Here is a 19,660-nt window from a genome sequence, read left to right as displayed (position 1 = left end):
TCTGTCCCAATGACAGCGAAAAGGATTAATGGAAAAGCAGAATTAGGTTTATGTTTATCCCTAATCCAAATTTCATATTATGCAGTGAACCTGGCAGCTGTGAAGCTTGGATGCAAATACAGCAGCTGAAGAATGCAACTCCATGAATTCAGAAATGAGAGAACTAGTGTTCAATTTAGGATTCTGCTTGAATTTAGCTGTAGAAATAATAGTCATGGCCACTTCTCCCAGCAGCTGCGGTTGCTGCACTTCAGAAAATGCTCAGAAGAAGGTGGTGAAGGAATGCAATATTTCGTTTTAGCTAAGGCAACTTTTGATGCTTATAGTAGCAATATTGTGAACAGCAAAAAGAAGATTCCAGGCTTCAAAGGCTATGGGTGTATCCCAGAAATGGCTGAGTTGCCTCAAACTTAGCTGCAGTTTTCCCTTTGTTTGTAATCTGCTATACCAGTTGCTGTTGCAACACTGTGTGGAAATCTCAGAGCAGCTCTTTCATCATTATTGCTGCAGGTTGATATTTCTGGATCCTGAATGAATATTTAAATTAAGATGAAATTTTAACCCTTTCCCAGCAGTGGAGTCAGGAAAGCACTTTAGTTCAAGAGAACTAGATAGGGTATGTGTTGGGATGGATTGTAGCAGGGGTGGGGGCGGTGTTTGTGGTGTATTGGTTTTTGGTTTTTTTTGAAGCTCACAAACAAAAAAAACCCGAAGGAGAGAGATTGTGTTGGAGAGTATCCAGGAAAAGGATGTCTTATCTAAGGTAGCTGTGTTATCCTGAAGGAATTTTTGCTGCTGTGCTGGGAGGGGGGAGGTAGTCCTCAGTTTCTTCGTGTGCCTTGTTCTCTCCTGCCACCTGTTTGTTCCTCCTTTTCACTGCAGTGTGATCCAGGCCTTCTCTGAACGTGTCAAGATGACCCACTTTGAAAATGCCGACTGCCACTACTGTGGCTGCTGCGGGATTGAACTGGTGCTGGCGCTAGGAAGGAGCTTTTATTTCCTAAGAGAAGTTTAGAGATAAGATGACGTGGATGTAATGGAGTGATGATAGCTGTGTTAAGAGTTACCCTGGCAGCAAGCCTTGATCTGAAATGCATTTGGGAGCAGTCTTAGCCAGCCTGATCGGCGCTGTGTGAGTTGTAGGACCAGTATGACGAGAACGAGCAGGCTGCAGCTACTTTGTGCTGCTTGGGCTCAGCCCTGGGATGGGCTGAGTGTGCTCCAGTCTTGCTGGTCTTGCTGGGATGGGTAGGCTTGGAGCATTTCAGAGGACTAGGTCTTTTTTTTTTTTTTTTCTGGCCTCTTTTCTCTTACTGTAGCTGTGAGTGAATATAAGAAGGATCAGGGAACTGGAGGGTAACTTTCTACATTTTTTTTTTTGTTTTAATTTTTCCTTGGAGCAAAGTTAGTCAGCAAATGCATGTTTATAGGTGTATCATGGGAGCTGTGCACAGGCAGGGAGGAACTCTTGTGGGAGATGTTTCCACCGAGGAATGCTTGAGTAGGTCATGGCTGTAACATCTTGCTGTGATGAGTTCATATGCTGCCAAGTGTGACCTTTACAGAGGTGCTAGTGCAGGAGGCAGAGCAACCAGGCCTTCTCAAGGACATGTACCAGAGCTTCCCTCATCATAATATGCTTGCTGTGGCATTATTTGCTCTAATTAGGAACCACTCCCACTAGTTAATTTTCCTGTACTCTTATTTTTGCCCTCCACATTAAGTTACTTTCCTGATCATGTGCTTCTTGTGCAGATTCATATTATGGTAGGGTAGTAGTGAATTTTCTAGCACTCCAAGGATTAGTAGTAATACATAATAACTTCTCAGTAAGGACTAGGCTTCTAAATCCTGGCTAAAAGCTATGACCACCCACCACTGATACTCCAGGGTCTTTTTGGTTTATCATAGGCTTTTCCGCTCAGTCTCTTTAGGTCAGTCTTGAAGGCTGAGGGCCTCTATGTAATTCATGTTTCAGCAGATGCTGTATGAATTTGTAACTTGATTTTTTTCTAAATTGACTTAATTTTATGTGTTTTTTAATACCTTAATATCAGTCAACACTAATATTTTGATTTGGAGGCTACTGTAAGAATGATGTCCAGGATCCGGCTGTGGAAGCTTCCTGTCTTTCTGCATGGACTTCTTGGTGAGGTCAAAAACATCTTTGGACCTCTGTTCTTTCAAGGCTATAGGAAGTAAAGAAGTGCAAGAATGGATGCATTGAGTGTTCGTGTCTCCCAAGACTGACCTGTCTGTAGTAGGGCAATGCACATCTGCTGAGGGCAGCAACTCTGTGTGACTCAGACTTGTCTCCTTCCTTTCGCTGCCTGCTGGCTTGCCCGATGCTTCCTTTCTGCCCAAGTGACATCCCTCAAGGAGGTAGCCAGGGGACAAATTGATCATTTCTCTTGCCTTTGTGTCCAGTATAAAGGGAGTCAGCATGGCTTCTACTCTCTTGTCTCAAGCTTTATCATCAGTAACAATAATAATGAGCTGTAATTTAACCTGATGGCTATTCTGCTCCCGCATACCCCTTGTGTGTGCGCCCTCATGCTGCACAAAGACCCTCTGTCGTGGGGAAGTGAAGTTACACATGCTGGTTAGGAAGCCTGGCTCTGACACAGGGCCTTCATTAGTCTGCATTCCTACAACAACGAAGAATATAACAGTTCTGGTTTTAGACAGGAGCTTTCCAAAGTCTTACTGAGGATGGAAAATGGACCTTGTGGAGTGTGTCACCCTCTTTAAGGAGTTTTGGGTCTGGATATTCTTTGGTGGCTTCTGAAGCTGGTTGGCAGCAGGTTGCTTGACGAAGCTTAGTGGAATTCTCACTGACTGTTTTGCAGACCAAGAATTTCAGTGTTATAGCATGATGAGGATGAAGAGCTGAGAATGTTCCTAGGCAGAGTACTGAAGCCTTGTATTGCACTGCTAGTAGACTGAATTTGTGGTCTCCCATACTTATTCTGTCATTAGTGTGTGCCAAACTGTATTTTTTTTTCAAATTAGCAAATCTGGCTTTTGGAAAGGGTTCACTGGATCAGGCATTCTCAAGGAGTGAGAAGAATAATTTCCATAAGAAAATCTGTGTGAGGGAGGTTTGTTCGAACCCAAGTTAGCATTCCCTGCACTGAAGAATATGACGAATTTTTTTTTTAATAATCTACCTCTTGTCACAACTGTATTGATAATGTTCCTAGTTGCATTGCTTGAGCATGTTGCTGCCTGTAGTTGAAGTGTATAATCCAAGGCTGTAACCTCCCAGTAGAGTGAACTCAAGCCATGGTTTGACAGCAGAATAAATCTGGCTTTAGGGCTTCTCGGACTGAATTGAGAGCACTGTACTGAATAATGCAAAGAGCCATTCTGCTATAAACTCACTTTGTTGTTGAGGCGTATGCTGTGTGGATTTATCCTGTCTATAACTTCCTGGCTCTGTCTTGGAAGGTCATACGTGGGAACGAGTATTCCGTCCCTGCCAGAAGCTAGTGTGTGCTGGTTTTATGTTTTTACATGGGTTCTAAACCCAGTATCAATTGCTCTGGCTAATTATATTTAATACAGTCCAGTCTCTGTGTCTGATTTAGGATCAAGTTTTCACTGCTAAATGATAGACATGCTCAGATCCTGTATGGTCACAGTTTAGGTCCCTGGATGATCTGATGTCACTCTCCCTGTCTGTGCTAGGTGCCAGAGACAAGTGTTTCCTTTGTTACTGCCCTGCCAGATCTCCCTCATCCTCTTCTATTCTGTGGTACATGTAGCAACATCTGTTGCCCCACTGTGCCCAGGGCTCTGTAGATATTTAAACCTGTGCCATCGCTCCAGTAAAATGGTGTTCAGTGCTACGGTGGAGCAAATTTATGACTGATGGTTGAATGTCGTGGATGTATAAGAAGCAGCCTTTCTTCCCAGAGCATCCTCCATGGATGTCCTTACAATGGGCATCCACATGGCCTTTCTGAGGGAGAACAGCAGCAGCATCAGAGAGCAAGAGAGCATCAGCTGTGTGGCTTTCCTTATAGCGATCCTCATTAATACACCACTCCATGGATATACACATTGTGTTAGGCCTTTTCTTGATGTGATGATGTTAGGTGAGGGTGCTACTTCAGGAATGAACATGTGTTGGTGAAAGCTTTAAAAGTAACACATGTCTATTAGCAGAAGGCCTTTCCTGGGAAGGAGTTTAATATAGTTTTGGTGAGCTACAAAATCTATGCGAATTTGTCAGTACACCTGTGTCTGCAGTACAGCCTTCTAGCTGGTATAGCAAAATCTAAAGGCAGATGAGTCGGATCTTTAACCATCACTGGGCCTTAGATGCAGGCCATGCAAAGAGCAATATTAAAAATAATTTAAAAAGGCGGTAGGAAATAGGTGTTTCTTTTTAGCTTATTAGTTGGGCTCTGGTTGGGGACTGGTTGCCTTTGTGTGAAAGAGGAAGCTTTGGTAGGTATCACCAAAGGTAATTTTAAAGGGATAAATCTCCTAGCAGTGGGGCACTCCATTTTACTCCTTAATTTTTTTCTCTGAGGCTGGAGTTTCCCCAGGCTCCAGGTGCGGTTCCGCGAGCAGCTTTTTCCACACCAATGCCAGTTTACGTAGCCGTGCCTGTTCCTACCCTCCTGCTCATCCCTGCCACTCTGCTGGGGCAAGGAATGAGTTGCACTCATGGCTTGAGCCAGTCTTGTCCCTTGCTTGAAACTAGGAGGGCTCATCTCTTCTCAGGCTTGTGTAATCTCCCAAAAAAGTGATTTTTATATGGTATGCAGCATGGTATAAACATAGAGTGTAAAGCACCGGAGGAGGTGCAGGAGAAGGGGGCAACCTGTGTAGGTAGGGCTGGTGCTCTGATGGTCTGGCACTGCCCCTCCTGGGAGGTGAGAGCATCTCCCTACTTTCAGCCACCACGCGGTGCTTCTATGGCTTTTCCAGGTAAGGTAGGTGTTCCTTTGCCTTGCAGTTGCCTCCAGACTTTCTCCTCACCTGCTGTAGATGCAGTGGAGTTGAGGCCTAAATCCTCTTGTGCCTTCAGTTGCATGAAGTGATTTTTAAGTAGCCTTTGTGTCTGTAACTAGCACTTTTCTGTTCCTAGAGACAGTGTTAAAGGACTCTGTGCCTTCCCAGGTGGGTGCAACACAGGACACAAAACATGTCTGTGCTCTGTCTTCCTGCTCTTCTCCTGCCTCTTACACAGATCACATCATATCATAACAAGAAGAGGAAATAGCTTTTCCAAGAAAAAGAATTATTTGAATAGAAAAGTAGAATGATTAAGGTTAGAAGGAATTCTAAGATCAGGTGGGTTTTGTTTTCTTCTAAGTGACTTTGTTCAGGCTTTGATCTCTGCCTGCTTCCCATGTTTCCAGTTGCAGCTAACTTCAGGGAGACAGTTGTCCAGACTCGTGTGCTTTTGGCAGCTTCTTCTCCCGAGCTGGGACCACGAGGTGGCAGGAGTGTTCCACCGATGCTGCTAGGGCAGCGGGACAGCAATGCAGCTGCTCGTTTTTTATAGTCAGGCGAAAACTGTGCTTAGTTGTTTGTATACCGTCATAATTGTGTTTTGAAATTTCGAAAAATTTCACCTGTATGTCTACATGTCCTTATTTTCTTTATATAGTATTGATTTGTTTTGGGTCTTGACTTTTTTCCTTTTTTTTTATTTTCTTTTTTTTTCCCCGTGTTCTCAGGGGAGATGGAGGGGAGGGGGAGATGTATAGCAACATCCAGAATTCCTTGCAGGTTCCAACATTGATCAAACCCTGTGAAGCACATTACTGAGGCTGTGAAGGATGCTGCTTTTGTCCTCATTTCACCTCGTTCTGTCAGGGTATTGCATCACGTAATATGCAAAGTGTTCGGAGCTCCTGCAGTACCCTAGTAATAGGGGTGAACTGAGGTTGCAGCAACAGCCCTACCTCTGCATTCCTGTTACTTTCTATAGGCTTTAGCACACTCACTTATGCTGCAAACCCTCCTTGGGGTCATTGAGTCCACTGAACATGATGTGATCCTTGTGGGGTCATTAAGAAACAATTTGGGTAGGGGGGTAGAAATTCTTCAGAAAGAGCCACTTGGAGAGATTGTGATGTGATCAAATGGTGCAGAGGGGAGTCATTATTTTCAGGCATTTGTCTTTTCAGAGTTCTCCTGCCCCCTGAAATTAATGCTCCTGTTTTACATCTCTCGATTCTCTGTTCAAGGATGCGGGACTGAAAATCAGCAATGCAGTTGTTTGCTCTTGTTCCTCCTTCCCTCTGTCAGCCAAGAGGGTCCCCTTTCTTTTCCTCTAGTGAGGAATTCTTGCAGGGAGATGGTTAGCAGAAGAAAAGCGTTTATGAGAAAGATGGCTGGAAACAAGAACACAAAATTCAGGGGGTTGATGGCACCATTTTGGTCAAACTCTCCTCTCTAGATGACAGGGGGTGGAAACATCTTTCTCTGCTTTCTTTCCCACTCTCTTCAATTTCCCTTATCTCTTTGGCTGTGTTAGTGCTATACGCAGGGTCCTTCCGTCATCTCATATTTGGGAGAGGTGTGTGTTAGCATTTGAGTACTTTGTACCCCTCTTTGTTGGTGACTGCGTATGTGAGGCTGTTCCCTCTGTGTCCCTGCCTTTTGTGCTGCTTCTGCCTTCCTGAGCGTGACGGGCTGTATGAAAGGGGCCAGTGCTCACTCCATTTTGGGTGTGGGGTGGACAGTGGGATCCTGCTCACCCACACAGGTAAAGTGTATGCAAGAGAAGAAATGTAGCCAAGTAGGTAAAGAAATAACAGTTTATGGTTCTCTTTTCTGTCCCTCCCCCCATCTGGTTTCTAGTAGCAACAAGAGCCTTCACAGGAGCAATGCATCTCCTGTGTCACACGACTGTTTCTATTCAAGTATCATTGTATTTTTGGTCTGGTCTGTTGAAATATCTTTCTGGCACAGGGGAATGAGTTGGATGGGAGGGAAGGATACTCCTGTGTGCCCTGTTTGGGGAAAAGTTACACTGGTAGAAAGAATGCGTGGTGGTGTATTTTATGCTGGGGAAGTGGGACGGGAATGCTCTGCTGCTCTTGCTTATTCTCTTCTGGAAAGCAGTGAAGAGCTGTGCTGGCAAACTGTCTCTTCTGGTGTAAGTAGAGCTCTGCCCTAGGCTTCTCTGGCTCTGAACTGTGATGTCTAAACAGATTGCTGGGTTACACGCTGAGCGTGACTGAATGCCGCTAAAATGCAGTGGAGCAGAATTTCACGTGCCCGCTGCCCTGTGCTCGCTAGAGTTGTGTGGGGAAGGCAGAGATGGAAGAGGGCACTTATTTATCTGGTGTGGCATGTAAAGCATTAAGCTTGTGGCAATTCCAGGCTCTACTGGTATCGGAGACTAAAGGGTCCTGTGACTGAAATGGTGCTGTGCTCTTCCTTGCTTACTTCATATGGAGGGGGATGGTAAAGAAAGAGCAAACGGAAGGATTGCTTAAGGGGCTGTCATACCTCTCAGATGGTGCAAGCATCAAAGCAAGTGAGCCCACAATTAGCCATGAAATGACAAGCAGAATGGGCTAGATTTTCAGTAAGTGGGCAGGAAACAGGCCAAGAGAAGAGTACAATTGTGTACTCCTTGTCCTTCCTTCACCCACAAACTCTTACGGTGTATAGAAGAAGCACTGCTGTTTGCTCATGGTCATATTTACTGCTTTATTGCCTTTTTCTTATTTTCTTTTCACTGTAACAATGAGGTGTAATACTGATGTGTTACAGAACCTACTGTGACAAGAAAAGCATCTTGCTTCCTTTCATGGTGTCCAGTCACTCATAATCTGCTGTTTGGCTCAGTGATGTATTGACTTGTTTGAAGAGAAATCCTACTGATATTTGGGGACCTTGCTAATATTCTTGCTCAGTTAGGAGAGAAAATGCTGTAATGATTTTTTGGGGGGCTGGGAAGCAAGTATGTTTTCATTACTTACAGCATCTGGCATAAGGAAGGTAATACACTGGAAAGGAGAATGACCTCATCTCCTCTCTGTATATATTAAAGGATAAGATGCTGAAGCGAAATGAGGAACTGTAGGTCTTTCCACAGTGAAAGCAAGGTACTTAATGCAGCAGTACTTAGCATTCAGGAGCTTAATTCAGCCTTGGACTTCAGAGAATTCAGCTCCTTTCCCTCCTTCCACCTCCTTCTTAGACAAAATATATAACACTGCATGTGCAGTGTCTGTTTTAAGGAAGCTGAGAACATTTAGCTGAAGTACAGGGAAATGCTGCATGTAGGGTTTCCTGGCAGCTTTTTTTTTTTGGTGTGGTTTTATAACCATCTATAACTGGAAGCACCTAAAGTGGTTCTTTTGCCCACATCTTACTGACGTTCTCTGCCCTGTTTGGCATGTGGAGGGAAGGGATGGTGTGCATCCCTTCTCTGTCCCTGCTTACCCTGTGTGGCCCTCCTGGACCATGTTCTTCCCTTGGGATGTGGTTTTGCAAGTTGTTTTTTTTCCCCCCACGGCAAAGCTGATTTTTGAGGTTTGTACTAGCCTATTCTGTTAGGCAATGCAGCGAATTCAGCCTAGGAAGTTTTTGTCATTGTCCCAATCACCTCCATTGCCTTTTCGATTATTTTACAGTGTTTGCCTTGTGCAAGAAAAGGTTGTTCGTGAGAAAGGATGGTTTTCATCCCAGTTCAGCACAGTCCTTAGAAACAATTTCACTTGGACAGATGCACATGTTTGTGCTGCAGCAGTGCAAATGAATGGTTATGGCTGCACCTTTTTCCAAAGGGCTAATAAAGCTTTTACTGAAAGTATCCAGAACATGGACCAACAAACAGGTTCATCAGCCCATTGGTAGCTGCCATTGTGTGCAGGTGGGAGCTTGGAAGAGCAAAAACCTCATGGAGTCCCCTTGCTAATGTGTAACTGTGCCTGTGTTTATTGCATGCTCTTCTGCCACAACATGTGGCTGTATTAATATTCTCACAGACTTTTGCATGGCACTTAACAAAGCCCTCTTTTGCAATGCCTCTGTGAAAATTAACAAATGCTTCTCCTTTCCATATGAAGGTCTGGCATTGGTACCACATGTCATATTGAGTAGTCTAAAGATGGGATGTTTACTTTAAGTACCTAGATTTAAATACTTATTATTAATGACAAGCTGAAAATAACAGGCTGTTGCTGTCCTGCTGTGTGTTTTCTGATTTATCCTTTCTGTTTTCCCAGTACCTTTTGAGTTTATTGCTTAGCTGAAGGAAGAATTGAGGACTGTCACAGCTTGAAGGAAAAACTTTAAAAAATGCCATGCTGTTCCGTGACAGCGTTCATAAAGTCAGAAAACATGGGAGAAGCACAGTTGAGAGCTGAAGTGAATCACGAGGCCCAAACCATGGGAAATACGGCTTCCTTAGCTGCAGAGTACACGGAACCATTTTCCTTCTGGAGGTGCTATGGATGCTCTCCATGACTCTGGTGCTCAGTACAGGAATTTACTTGCATCCCTCCCAGGGTATCTCTAGCAAAGGAAGGGGGAATGATTTTTGAGTTCATTGTGACTTGTCATGAAGTCCAAAACTTGTAGAAGAATGAGAACTCTGGCTGTATGTATCTGTCCCAAGTACGTTACGGATCCTACAGGCAATGAGTACTTCCAGAGTCTTCCACTCCGTTAGGTGAAATAGGAGTCTGACCTTTTAGACTGAATTTTTATTTTCAGGGATGTTGTCACTACAGTCTGGTTAATAAAGAGCAAGCATAAGGGCACAGATTTCAGAACACCACCACTGGTACTGACTTTGATCCAGTCCTCTCAAATGGCTGCTCTTGGATATAATGTAAACTCAGTCACTCACAGTGAAAGAGACATTTGGGGTTTAGTCCCATCTATACAAAATATAAGTGCTCAGGGTGTCTTCATGTTGTAAAGGTTAAAAGCTTTTGGGGGCCTAATAATACATAGAGGTAGGGTTTGGTCCAAGATGAAAATTGCTGAGGCCTAAGAGTAGAAGAATTTGCCAAGATATTTGCAGTGGTTGTGCAACACTAGGAGTCTGGCAATATTGAAAGGTATGGATTGTATTTGGGGATGTTTTTCCTTAAGAAAACAACTGCTTTGGGGGATTAAAAAAAATCCCCACCAACCAACAAACAAAAAACCCACAACAAAGCAAACACACCCCCCAAAAAATAGCTGACACAATTATGTTTACAGTTTTGGTGAACAAATTTTGAAATATTATATGCTGTGTTTCAGAAGTACTGGAACTGGATTGGATATCATGCATCATTGAGGCTTGTTAAGAAAATATGTAGTAGTTTGTCTGATGACTGTTGTTTTTCTTTTGTTTCATTTCTTTCCTGAATTGTTGGAAACAGCAGCTGTTCATCAGAGTTCTCTGTGGAGAACTGAAGTCAGAGCTGCAAATCTGGGTTTTAGACTGGGAAGGGCAAGGGAAGAAAAGGTATAAGAGCATTTAATATAATGATCTCATCTCTTCTTTGTTTTTCAGTGGATGAATATATTGCCATTGCTAAAGAGAAGCATGGATACAATATGGAGCAGGTAACAACAATCCTCTGAATACTTACTTTATTTTAAAATATTTTCTAACTTGTATTAAAACATGACTTTAAGTGACTGCCTAGAACTGCTTCTTCCCTTCTTTATTGACTGTGTTTTCTTCTCTCCTGCTTGTCCCAAAACTGACTGTTCCTAGTAACACTAAGTTGTGCTCTGGGGATATGGAGTTCACCTGTAGTTTTATCTGGGAATATGGTGTTAGCCCCTAGTTTTACATGAAGAGTCAAAAAAACAAAACCAAAACCACTGTAATTTCTAACAGAGTCTGGCCATAAGTGTTATGCTTCCTTCTGCACACTTTCAGAACCCCTAAACAATTTTAAAAAGATTGGCTTGTCTTTGGACAGCCGCCTGATTGCATTGCAGTTTCCAGCTGACTGCTCCATCTCTTGCTTCATGGATGTCTTGGCAGTTATTAATGAGCTATTGAACCATCATATGCTTTTCTAAGGTGAACCAATATCTACAGTTATTTACCTTGAAACTGTGTTGCAAATCATTTTGCATTTCATAGATGAGCACCTTGCCTGTCGGTGCAGTAATGGTGGGTGACTTTGCCAGCTGTCACTGACATTAGCCAGTACCTGTAGCCTAGGGATGGGAATCCTGATCTGAGGAGCAGATCTCCCCTTTACTCCCTGTGGTCTAGGATTGTGTACTAATCTTTCCTGTGTTAACTAACATTGATTTCAACATTTGTTGGGGAGATGAGTAGATCTGTGCCTGGGAAACTTTTCTGAATTCTCTGGAGTTTCCTTATGCACTACTACTTGCCCGGAAAGGGAAGGCAGGGGATCTCATGACTTACTGAATTGTCAAATCACATACTGTCTCTACAAAGGGATTCTATGAAAACTTGAAAGTTTATAAAATTGTTCAGGCAGAGCATAGAAACCAATGATTTGGATGGGCAAGGGCTTCTATTTAAATGATTCTGCTGTCATCTTTGAGTCAGACTTTCTGTGGTTGATACTCATGCTCAAAAAGACTTCTTTCTGAACAAGAACATTGAAATTGAGATAGCCAGCAAAACCAGGAATGATCAGACTTCATAATTGTAGTTTCAAAGAGCAGAAAATAGCAATAAAAGGAAAATGAAGGCTTCAAAAGGCTGTGAACTTAAAATGAACATAAAGATGGTAACTCTCTTCAGCTGATATGGGTATACCCTAATATTGGATATTGTGGGTAATATTTACCAAGAGAGATGGTCTTAGAGTAATAGAAATGGGTTTCATTGTTTTAGTGGAGAAGTGATGTTTGGAGAGTATAGACTGATACAAAAGACTGATACAAATTAAGCTTGTGATTTAAAAAAAAAAACCAACCAACCAAACAAAAAACCCAACAAAAAAACCAACTGAATTCTTGTCAGTTGAAAAACTTAAATTTAGCTAGCAGAAATTTGCATTCATTCTAATGTTGGAAATACAGACCTCCCACTCGTTCCTTGAAGTCTTTTTCTCTGTTTTCCTCTTCTCTGTGTACAGAAGTTGTAGGACTTGCCACACCAGGATGTAAAGTAGCTGAGCAACTTGTAAAAATTCCCTACTTCTAAACATTTTCTCATTCCTACTGTAGTACTCTCACATAATACTCTGGAGTCAAAAATGTTTCCTAGGTCCTTTGGGATTTTCTAGACAACTACACTAGGCACTTCCAGGAAATAACTGGAGAGGATCTATCTTCTATTACTCTGGAAGGCATGTATTCATTTTGTATTATAGGGACAAGTGTCAAGGCTTTCAAATCAGGATGATTTGTTGTGTCACCAAGGGACACTCTGTCTTCAGCAGGTATCATGAGAGTTGCTGTTGGCTGAGTAACTGTGGACAAGCTGGAAGCCAGTCAGAGCTTGCTTTAGCAATTGGCCACCGTCTCTGGGCTTTGCTGGCCAAGGCAGCCCTCTCCCACACACACATCCCCCTAACAGCTGGTCTCTTTGGACCTCTGTCCAGGTGGCTTGTCTGACAGTCACTGCATGGAGATTCCTGTTCTTCCACCTGTGCCCGCTGCCCAAAGGCTCCCTTTGCAGACTAAGACGTGCCAGTCTGTTGAAGGGAGTGATGAGCAGCTGGCAGGGTTCTGGGGTGTGTGCCAGCCCTCCTCTGCCCAGCGTTGTTCCCGTCCAGCCCAGCTGGCCACATCTGTGCCATGTGCAGCTCCCAGCTCTGTCTTTTCTGTCCCCTTCCTGTGGCCGAGTGCCCTGTTGGCTCTGCTGCTGTTGGATGATGGCTGGAGGCTCGGGGCTGTGCTGGTGGGAGTCTCTGCAGCTTTGCCAGCTGGAGGGCAGGCAAAGGACAGGCTCCTGCAGGCCAGTGAGCTCCGGCAAGGCAAGCCCAATTCAGCTGGTGGTGCAAACAGCTGTCGGTGGTTGTGCTGAGCTGTGGCAGTCGCAGGCTTTTGGAAGCACTACAGTAAGTCTGGCTGTGAGCCGTGTTTTCCTGCCAGCCTGTGTCAGACACCCCGGGACAAAGGAGTCTGGGAAAGCTATGTACTTACCCGTGTATGAGTGCAGAGTTCTTCTCGGGCAGCACGGGCTGGAGGAGGAATATTGCTCTGCTGCTAAAACAAGCCTGTAAGGAAAATCTTTTTGTTTACCTTTTGCTTTGTGTAAGCAGCTGCCCCCTCAGCCCTCGCTAGCATCTCAGTGGTATTTAATGCTACCCTGCCCTCCTCCCAAAATGTCTTGCTCCTTGTTTTTCCCTTGCTTCCTCATGGGGATATTTGGTACAGCTTGTGTCTGAAGCTGAAAAGGATGGCAGGAGAGAGAAAACTCAGTCCTTCATGGCTGCAAAATAGTTCCTTTGGCCCCATGCTTGCCAGAGTGGCTGCATGGCTCCTGTGACATCTGGAGTGACTGATGCAACCAAGACTACTACTTGTTCTGCATGGTGGCAGAAGGGAGAAGAGGGTGTCTGGGCAGCACTGAGAGGCCAGTAGGGTCCGGGCAAGATCTTGGATATCACTAACATTTATATGCATGCTCTCTGCATAATCTTAGGGGCACAAGATCCCATAAATGAACTGCTTTTTGCATAGCAAAGCACAGTGGGGAAACCCCAGATTTGGAGGGATTTTGTAACACTGAGCAGCCAGGGTGAAACTACTAGAAGAGGGTAACTATGGCTGTGAAACCTGAGCTGAGTTTGCATATGATGAGCAGGTTACTCTTATGTTTTACTCAGCATGTTAGGGATTGCTTTCACTTCACAGCCATTGTGAAAGGCTGGTTTTTAGCTCTGTAGAGTCAGGCCTTCCCAAAATGACTTGCAGTGGTTGCTGACATGCCAGAGGCAGTGATGTGTCATAGCACACAGGGGCTGTGCACCCCTGGGAGGGGGGGGCTGCATGTGAGTGTCTCGGAGGCAGCGGGAGGAGAATGGTTTGCAGGTGCTGAAGTGCAACACATGTACTTTGTCTTTGGAACTGAGAATGAGAGACTGCAGCAGTGAAATGAGGCATCTCTCAAGGGAACAAATGAGCAGCCCCCAAAATGAGTGAGATTTATTCCTCCTTTGGTCCAGGGACATTTCAGCAGCAAGTCAAGGTTGTGCACGCTCCTTCTTCCAGTTCTTCTCTCATCCTCTAACCCTTTTACCCCTCCCCCTCAGAAAGAACCCCCTAAACAACCATAAGAACCCCCAGTCAACTAAACTATCCTTCTGATTGTCAGGAAATAGAGTTCAGCACTGGCAAGAAACTGTTTTTTTAGCTAGACTTCTCAAGTCTTTGCTTAGCTTTCCTATGCATACCATGATGGATAAAGCTGGAGTAATTTCTTCAGTTTTCTTCTTCCACCTTTCTGTTGCTGCTCTCTTATTATGTGACTACCTATGTGGTTTTGATAAACTTCAGATTGATCTTCACAGCCTGGGGGGGGTCAGATTCCACGTTTCTCAGAAAAGCATCTGATGTAGCTGTGAATTAAAATTATACCTACTGTGTTGCCTGAGAAAAATGTTGTAGCTCTCCCTCTCCATTTTCCAGTCATGTTTCTTTTTACAATTATTTTCAATTACGATTGTCCCCTTGGTGTCTGTGTTATTTCTAGGCCCTTGGGATGCTGTTTTGGCACAAGCACAACATCGAGAAGTCTTTGGCAGATCTGCCAAACTTTACTCCGTTCCCAGATGAGTGGACAGTGGAAGACAAGGTCTTGTTTGAACAGGCCTTCAGTTTCCATGGGAAAACTTTTCACAGGATCCAGCAGATGGTAAGTGGTGTCACAGGAGTGGAAAAGCAGAACAGGCAGCTGGACTGTCGTCTTCAGTGCTGATTGTGCTGAATGCATGTGTAATGCTCTTGGGAGAGGCCAGAGGAGATGTTAGAGGGAAAATACTGCCATGAATAGAAAGAAATAATATTGTTTCCAGAGTCTCCGTAGAAATGTTTTCCTGAAGTGCTTTACTGGTTCAGGATAGACTTTGACTGTACAATTTTTTTGGTTGGAAATTACAGTTTTCAGTCCCCTGTGTGCCATGGTAGTGTTTGTCTCAACTGGAGTTCAGGCATGGTCTATATACACGTGCCCACACACACACACACAATAAAGATCATCTCTGTGCAAAGTTGATCTCCTTTCTTACAGCCTGCTTTTTAGGAATTAATTTTATTTAACTATGAAGTCTGTGCTTAATGTGATTTGGGACCGTCAGTGGATGCTGTGGTGGAGGTTTATACATCATTGCAAGCATTCAGTCCTTTGATTTTGGTTGGTATTGATATTGTTTTAAACTGTGATTGAAAACTTCAAGGGTAGATTTCTGCCTGAAAGGGAGGTGCTAGGGGAGTGTGCAATTTTCTTTTGAAAGAGGGAGAGGATGGGATGTAAAAAACTTTTATTAATTGTATCTTGAGAGTGTCTTCAAATTTATCACCTGGGTGGGGAACCAGACTTTTTTCTTTGCTCTCCTTCAGTAAAGTGCCTCCCTCTCAAGTGTTCCAGCAGGATCCAGTTACATTGGCTGTGACCCTCTGAAGTGAGCATAGGCTGTTGCAGTCTGTCTGTTCAACCTCTTTAAAAGCACATGTGAAGGTCTGTGTTGCTGATCCTGCTGAAAAGTGAAAGCTGACTTGGCCTTCCACGGATGAAGGAAAACCACCAGATCCCTTTTCAAAAGGGAAGAGCAGGAAGAGGCTTGTTCTCCTCATGTCCTCCTTGAATGTTCCTTCACTGATGTCCATTTCCAAATGTTCCAGGAGTCCTAGAGTCTCCCACTCCCTTCGGTCAGGTGACAGGGCTTGCACAAACTGTGGGCAGTCTGGACTTGTGGAACTCTTGAAGGGAAGGGTGAAGCTTCGTTATTCCTGTTTTTATACAGGGCGGGAAAAAAAGGGGAGGGGAATGTCCTGGGGAAAAAAAGAGAACATAAAGCCTATCCTGTTGCTTGGTTAAATGCTAAAGCAAGAAATTCTCCATTCAGTTTATGTGCAGGAGCATGGCTCTGTCCCTCAGTGAAGTGCATTCCAGTACAGGGATGCCAAGCTAATGCACTTGTTCCCTAGCTAATGATACTTTTTTACTGTTGCTCCCAGGAAAGCCATCCTGCATGAAAGAAATTAAATGGCAAGAAGCTTTGTGTTTAGCAGGGGACAGGAATCAATGGCTCGGGAGCACGTTAGTAGTTTATATATGCTGCCCCATTAACACCAATGCAGTTTGGAACTGAGGGGAGAAATCATCAAAGCCAGAGAATGAAGAGCAAGTTACGTTATTTACCGAAGCTACTTCTGATATTTTGGCACTCTTAGCACGGATTTATAGCCAAGTGGATATTTGTCAGTAACAGCCTTGTCCCTGAGTTTGTTCTGTGGAACTCTTAATTTCAGCATACCAACCTGTTGTGTGGCTATTGGCAACACAACATCGACACAGCACCTGTGCTTTGCCAGCACAGATGGATTTCTGTGTGCAGCTGTGGGCCAGAGTGGTAGATCCGCTATTAGAACCTAAAGTCAATCTGCAGTTTGAGAACCAGGCTTATCTCAAGTGAAGACTTAAAACTGCAGTATCTGAATAAGAGAGATCTGGCTCTTGCTCACAGTTTTGTTTCAAACCCTACCTGTTCTGCCCTCCAAGCTGAATCAGACACTTAACTATAACATGTTTTATTCAGCAAGAAAGGCTGGACTTCTACCTTTTAAAAGTCCTTTGTAAGAACATCCATGCAGAGTGTTTCAGAAGTAGAGAATTAGTTGTAATGTAGTTTTATGCTTTTTGGAGGCAGATCTTTCATTCATAGCTACAGGGTAATGGTATTAGTATAAAAGGACCAAAAAAATTAATTCTGAGACTTGTGTTTTTCTGTATTGTAAGTTCACCATACAATAACATTTCACCTTTTGAAAACATCCTTTGTTGATGCCTTTGAATAGACTTCATCGTGTGAATGGTGTGAATAAACCTATTTAACCAAACATCAAAGATGTGCTTGGGATGGTGCCTGCAATTCAGCAGTTCCTGCAGTTGTTTACGCGTGTCTGTGTCGGCTTTTAAAACTGTTATCTCAGTTTCAAGGCCTCATTTTGGATATGCTCTTGCTCTGTTCCTCTACTCTGAAGGGAACCAGCTACGTGGCTGGTGAGTGGAGGCTTGCTGAGATGCTCTTCAGAGATTTTGATGTCCTAAATAGTAGGCACTAACCTGAAACACTCTGCCATAGCTCATTTTTGGAAAGGCTGCAGAACTGCCTTGCTTGAGCCTTTGAGACAATCCAATGTAGAGAGATCAGATGTTCCTTGACAGAACCAGACCAATTGTATATGAACTTCTGGGAATACTTTACATATAAACATATAAAAGGATACATGTTTAATTTACAGCTTCCTGACAAATCAATAGCCAGCCTGGTGAAATTTTACTACTCCTGGAAGAAGACAAGGACTAAAACTAGTGTGATGGACCGTCATGCTCGTAAACAAAAAAGGGAACGTGAGGAAAGGTAGGTTTGCAAGCAGAAAGGCTGTGTATTGCTGCACACTGGTTTCTTTAGACTATCCCAGAGATTCCTGTTAGCTTGTAAGAAACTAGATGGAGGATTTTCCCCAAAACGTTTCCTGGTACCACACCTTTCCCCACCTCTCTTCCCTGCTGTGCATGTTTTGCTTTGCTTAAAGCCAGAAGGAATCTGTTGGCAATTAGGTGTGCTCCCTTTTTCAACACTGTGCGATTCCTGATTGCCCTCTAATGCACTGGTTTCCGTCCCATTCTAGAACCTTTTCTCTGATACTGCATGAGGGTGGAGAAAATGAAATTAAAACTGTTTACAGTCTGATTGGCACTGTAGTCAGCAGAGCCAGAAAAGCTGATAAGCAGGATGGTAAAAGGAAGTAATGAAAGAGCTAGAAATCTGCCTTTATTTCCTCTCAGTGATGCTCAGCAGAGTGAGAATGTGCACCTGATACAGGGAACAGACTCCAGTGCAGGACCTCTCTCCTGTGTGTGTATGCACACAGGCCCTCCCCTGCCTCTTAGAAAACTGTGACCAGTGTAAGGCTGTCAGGCCAAGCTGTTCCCTAAGAAAGGTGAAGTTAAGGCTGTTTTTGAGTGACTGAGAAGAGGGTAGCAGAGGACAACTCAGGATGAGCTCTCTGGCAGAGGTATCCCAAGGAGTGCTGGGTGCATTAGGATCTGAGTGAGGCTGGTGGTGTTCTGCAGGTCACTAGCTACTGAGGTTTAGCAGATGAACTTGACTCTTGCTTTTTCTGCAAGTTCACCCTCCTGGGTAACCATGGAAGCCCTTGAAGGTAAAGCAGCCAGTGGCCTTGTGTGTATTGCTATAAATATCTGTACAGTTGGAACTGCCACTCGGTGACTTTGCCTAGTTCTGGAGCTGACAGAGCCTCAGAAATGCAGAGGCCTCACGTGTCTGTGGGGAAAGTAACCCCTCTGAACAGCAGCAACTCCATCTACTTGATGCAAGTGCCTTCTCAACCTGCTCTAAAATGCAGTTAATGTCTTTGCAGACCAAACTTGAGTTGTTCCTGGCTTTGGGAGACTTCTAATATAATTGGGCACAATTCTGCAAAAGTTTTTCCCTCAAAGGAGTTGCTGCACTTCCCAAGGAGCTCTTTGCTGGCTCCAGTGCATATGAGCAAGCTCTGTTTGGGCAGGGGGAAGAAATGTGTTTCTGGGGTTGAGCTGTTCTACACCAATGACTCACTCAACCTCTCCCATCTCTCCATTAGGTCAACAATACTTGCTTAACAGGCAGGGCCAGGGAGATACTGCCAGCCAACTTGTCCAGTATTTGGTTGGCTTTCTTTGACTTGAGTCTCTTTTTCCACTCTGTTCCTTTCTTTTCTCTGCAAAGGCTGTCTGTTTTTCTTCTCCCCATCCTGATGGGGTTTATTTATTTATTTATTTTGGTTTGGTTTGGTTTTAGTTTTCCTACTAATTTATGGGGGGCATGGAATCTTTTGTAAGGAGTATTTGTTTGTCTCATACTATGTAATTTTGGGGTCTTTTCATACTACCTCCTCTATTTTTGTTCTGTGCTCATAAATGAAATTACTACAATTTGGAAATGCACCTCTCAGGTACCTATGCCTGTTTGGTAGGAAAAGCAGCACCTCAGACCATCTGGTCCTTGGGAAAGAACTGTATGGGCTGTCATGTGCTGCAATTTTGTAACCTTTGAGGAAGGCAGCTGGATTGGAAATGCATATTTGGTTTACATCTGTAGCAAGCTAAGCACAAGGCCATCAGCTTGATTTTTTGATTGCCATTCTTCCCCTCCATTACATAAAATAGTCAAACCCTACACCCTCAAAGGATTTGTCAGTGCAGCCATGCGGGGTGTGGAATCCACACTGGGTGAGTTCAGGGTGCCCGGATTTTCAGGTTGTACTGTGCCATTCGGTGCTGGCAGAACTGCAGAAGTACTCTTTGGTTATAGTGATCAGTGTCTAAAACTGCAGAAATGAGTGGGTGGGTTTTGGTCTAGCTCATGTCTAGAGAACATGCTAGAATACAGGATCAAACTATCAGCACAGCAAAGGCTGTGGGACTTGACTGTTGTAGAAAGGCTGAAATCTGAACCTAGGTGAGAACACAAGGAAGTTCTTTCAGAGATAGGGTTAAGAGAAGAGGCAGTCT

The 19,660-nt window shown here is 43.9% G+C and overlaps 1 protein-coding gene across 1 annotated transcript in view; it reads left to right on the top strand.

The window, feature by feature from the left end:
• RCOR1 (REST corepressor 1) overlaps positions 1-19,660 on the top strand; it is an 84,407-nt gene that overhangs the window by 49,897 nt on the left and 14,850 nt on the right. Inside the window, exons 5-7 of the mRNA XM_017807649.1 lie at positions 10,490-10,542; positions 14,615-14,776; positions 17,386-17,504. Of these exons, the coding sequence (XP_017663138.1) occupies positions 10,490-10,542; positions 14,615-14,776; positions 17,386-17,504 (334 nt within the window). The remainder of the gene's footprint in view (positions 1-10,489; positions 10,543-14,614; positions 14,777-17,385; positions 17,505-19,660) is intronic.

The sequence above is a fragment of the Lepidothrix coronata genome, unplaced genomic scaffold (assembly GCF_001604755.1).
Source record: "Lepidothrix coronata isolate B3197 unplaced genomic scaffold, Lepidothrix_coronata-1.0 Scaffold19, whole genome shotgun sequence".
In the NCBI taxonomy this organism is placed as follows: domain Eukaryota; kingdom Metazoa; phylum Chordata; class Aves; order Passeriformes; family Pipridae; genus Lepidothrix; species Lepidothrix coronata.
The sequence above is the reverse complement of the archived record's forward strand: the minus strand, read 5'-3'. Positions and strand labels throughout refer to the sequence as shown.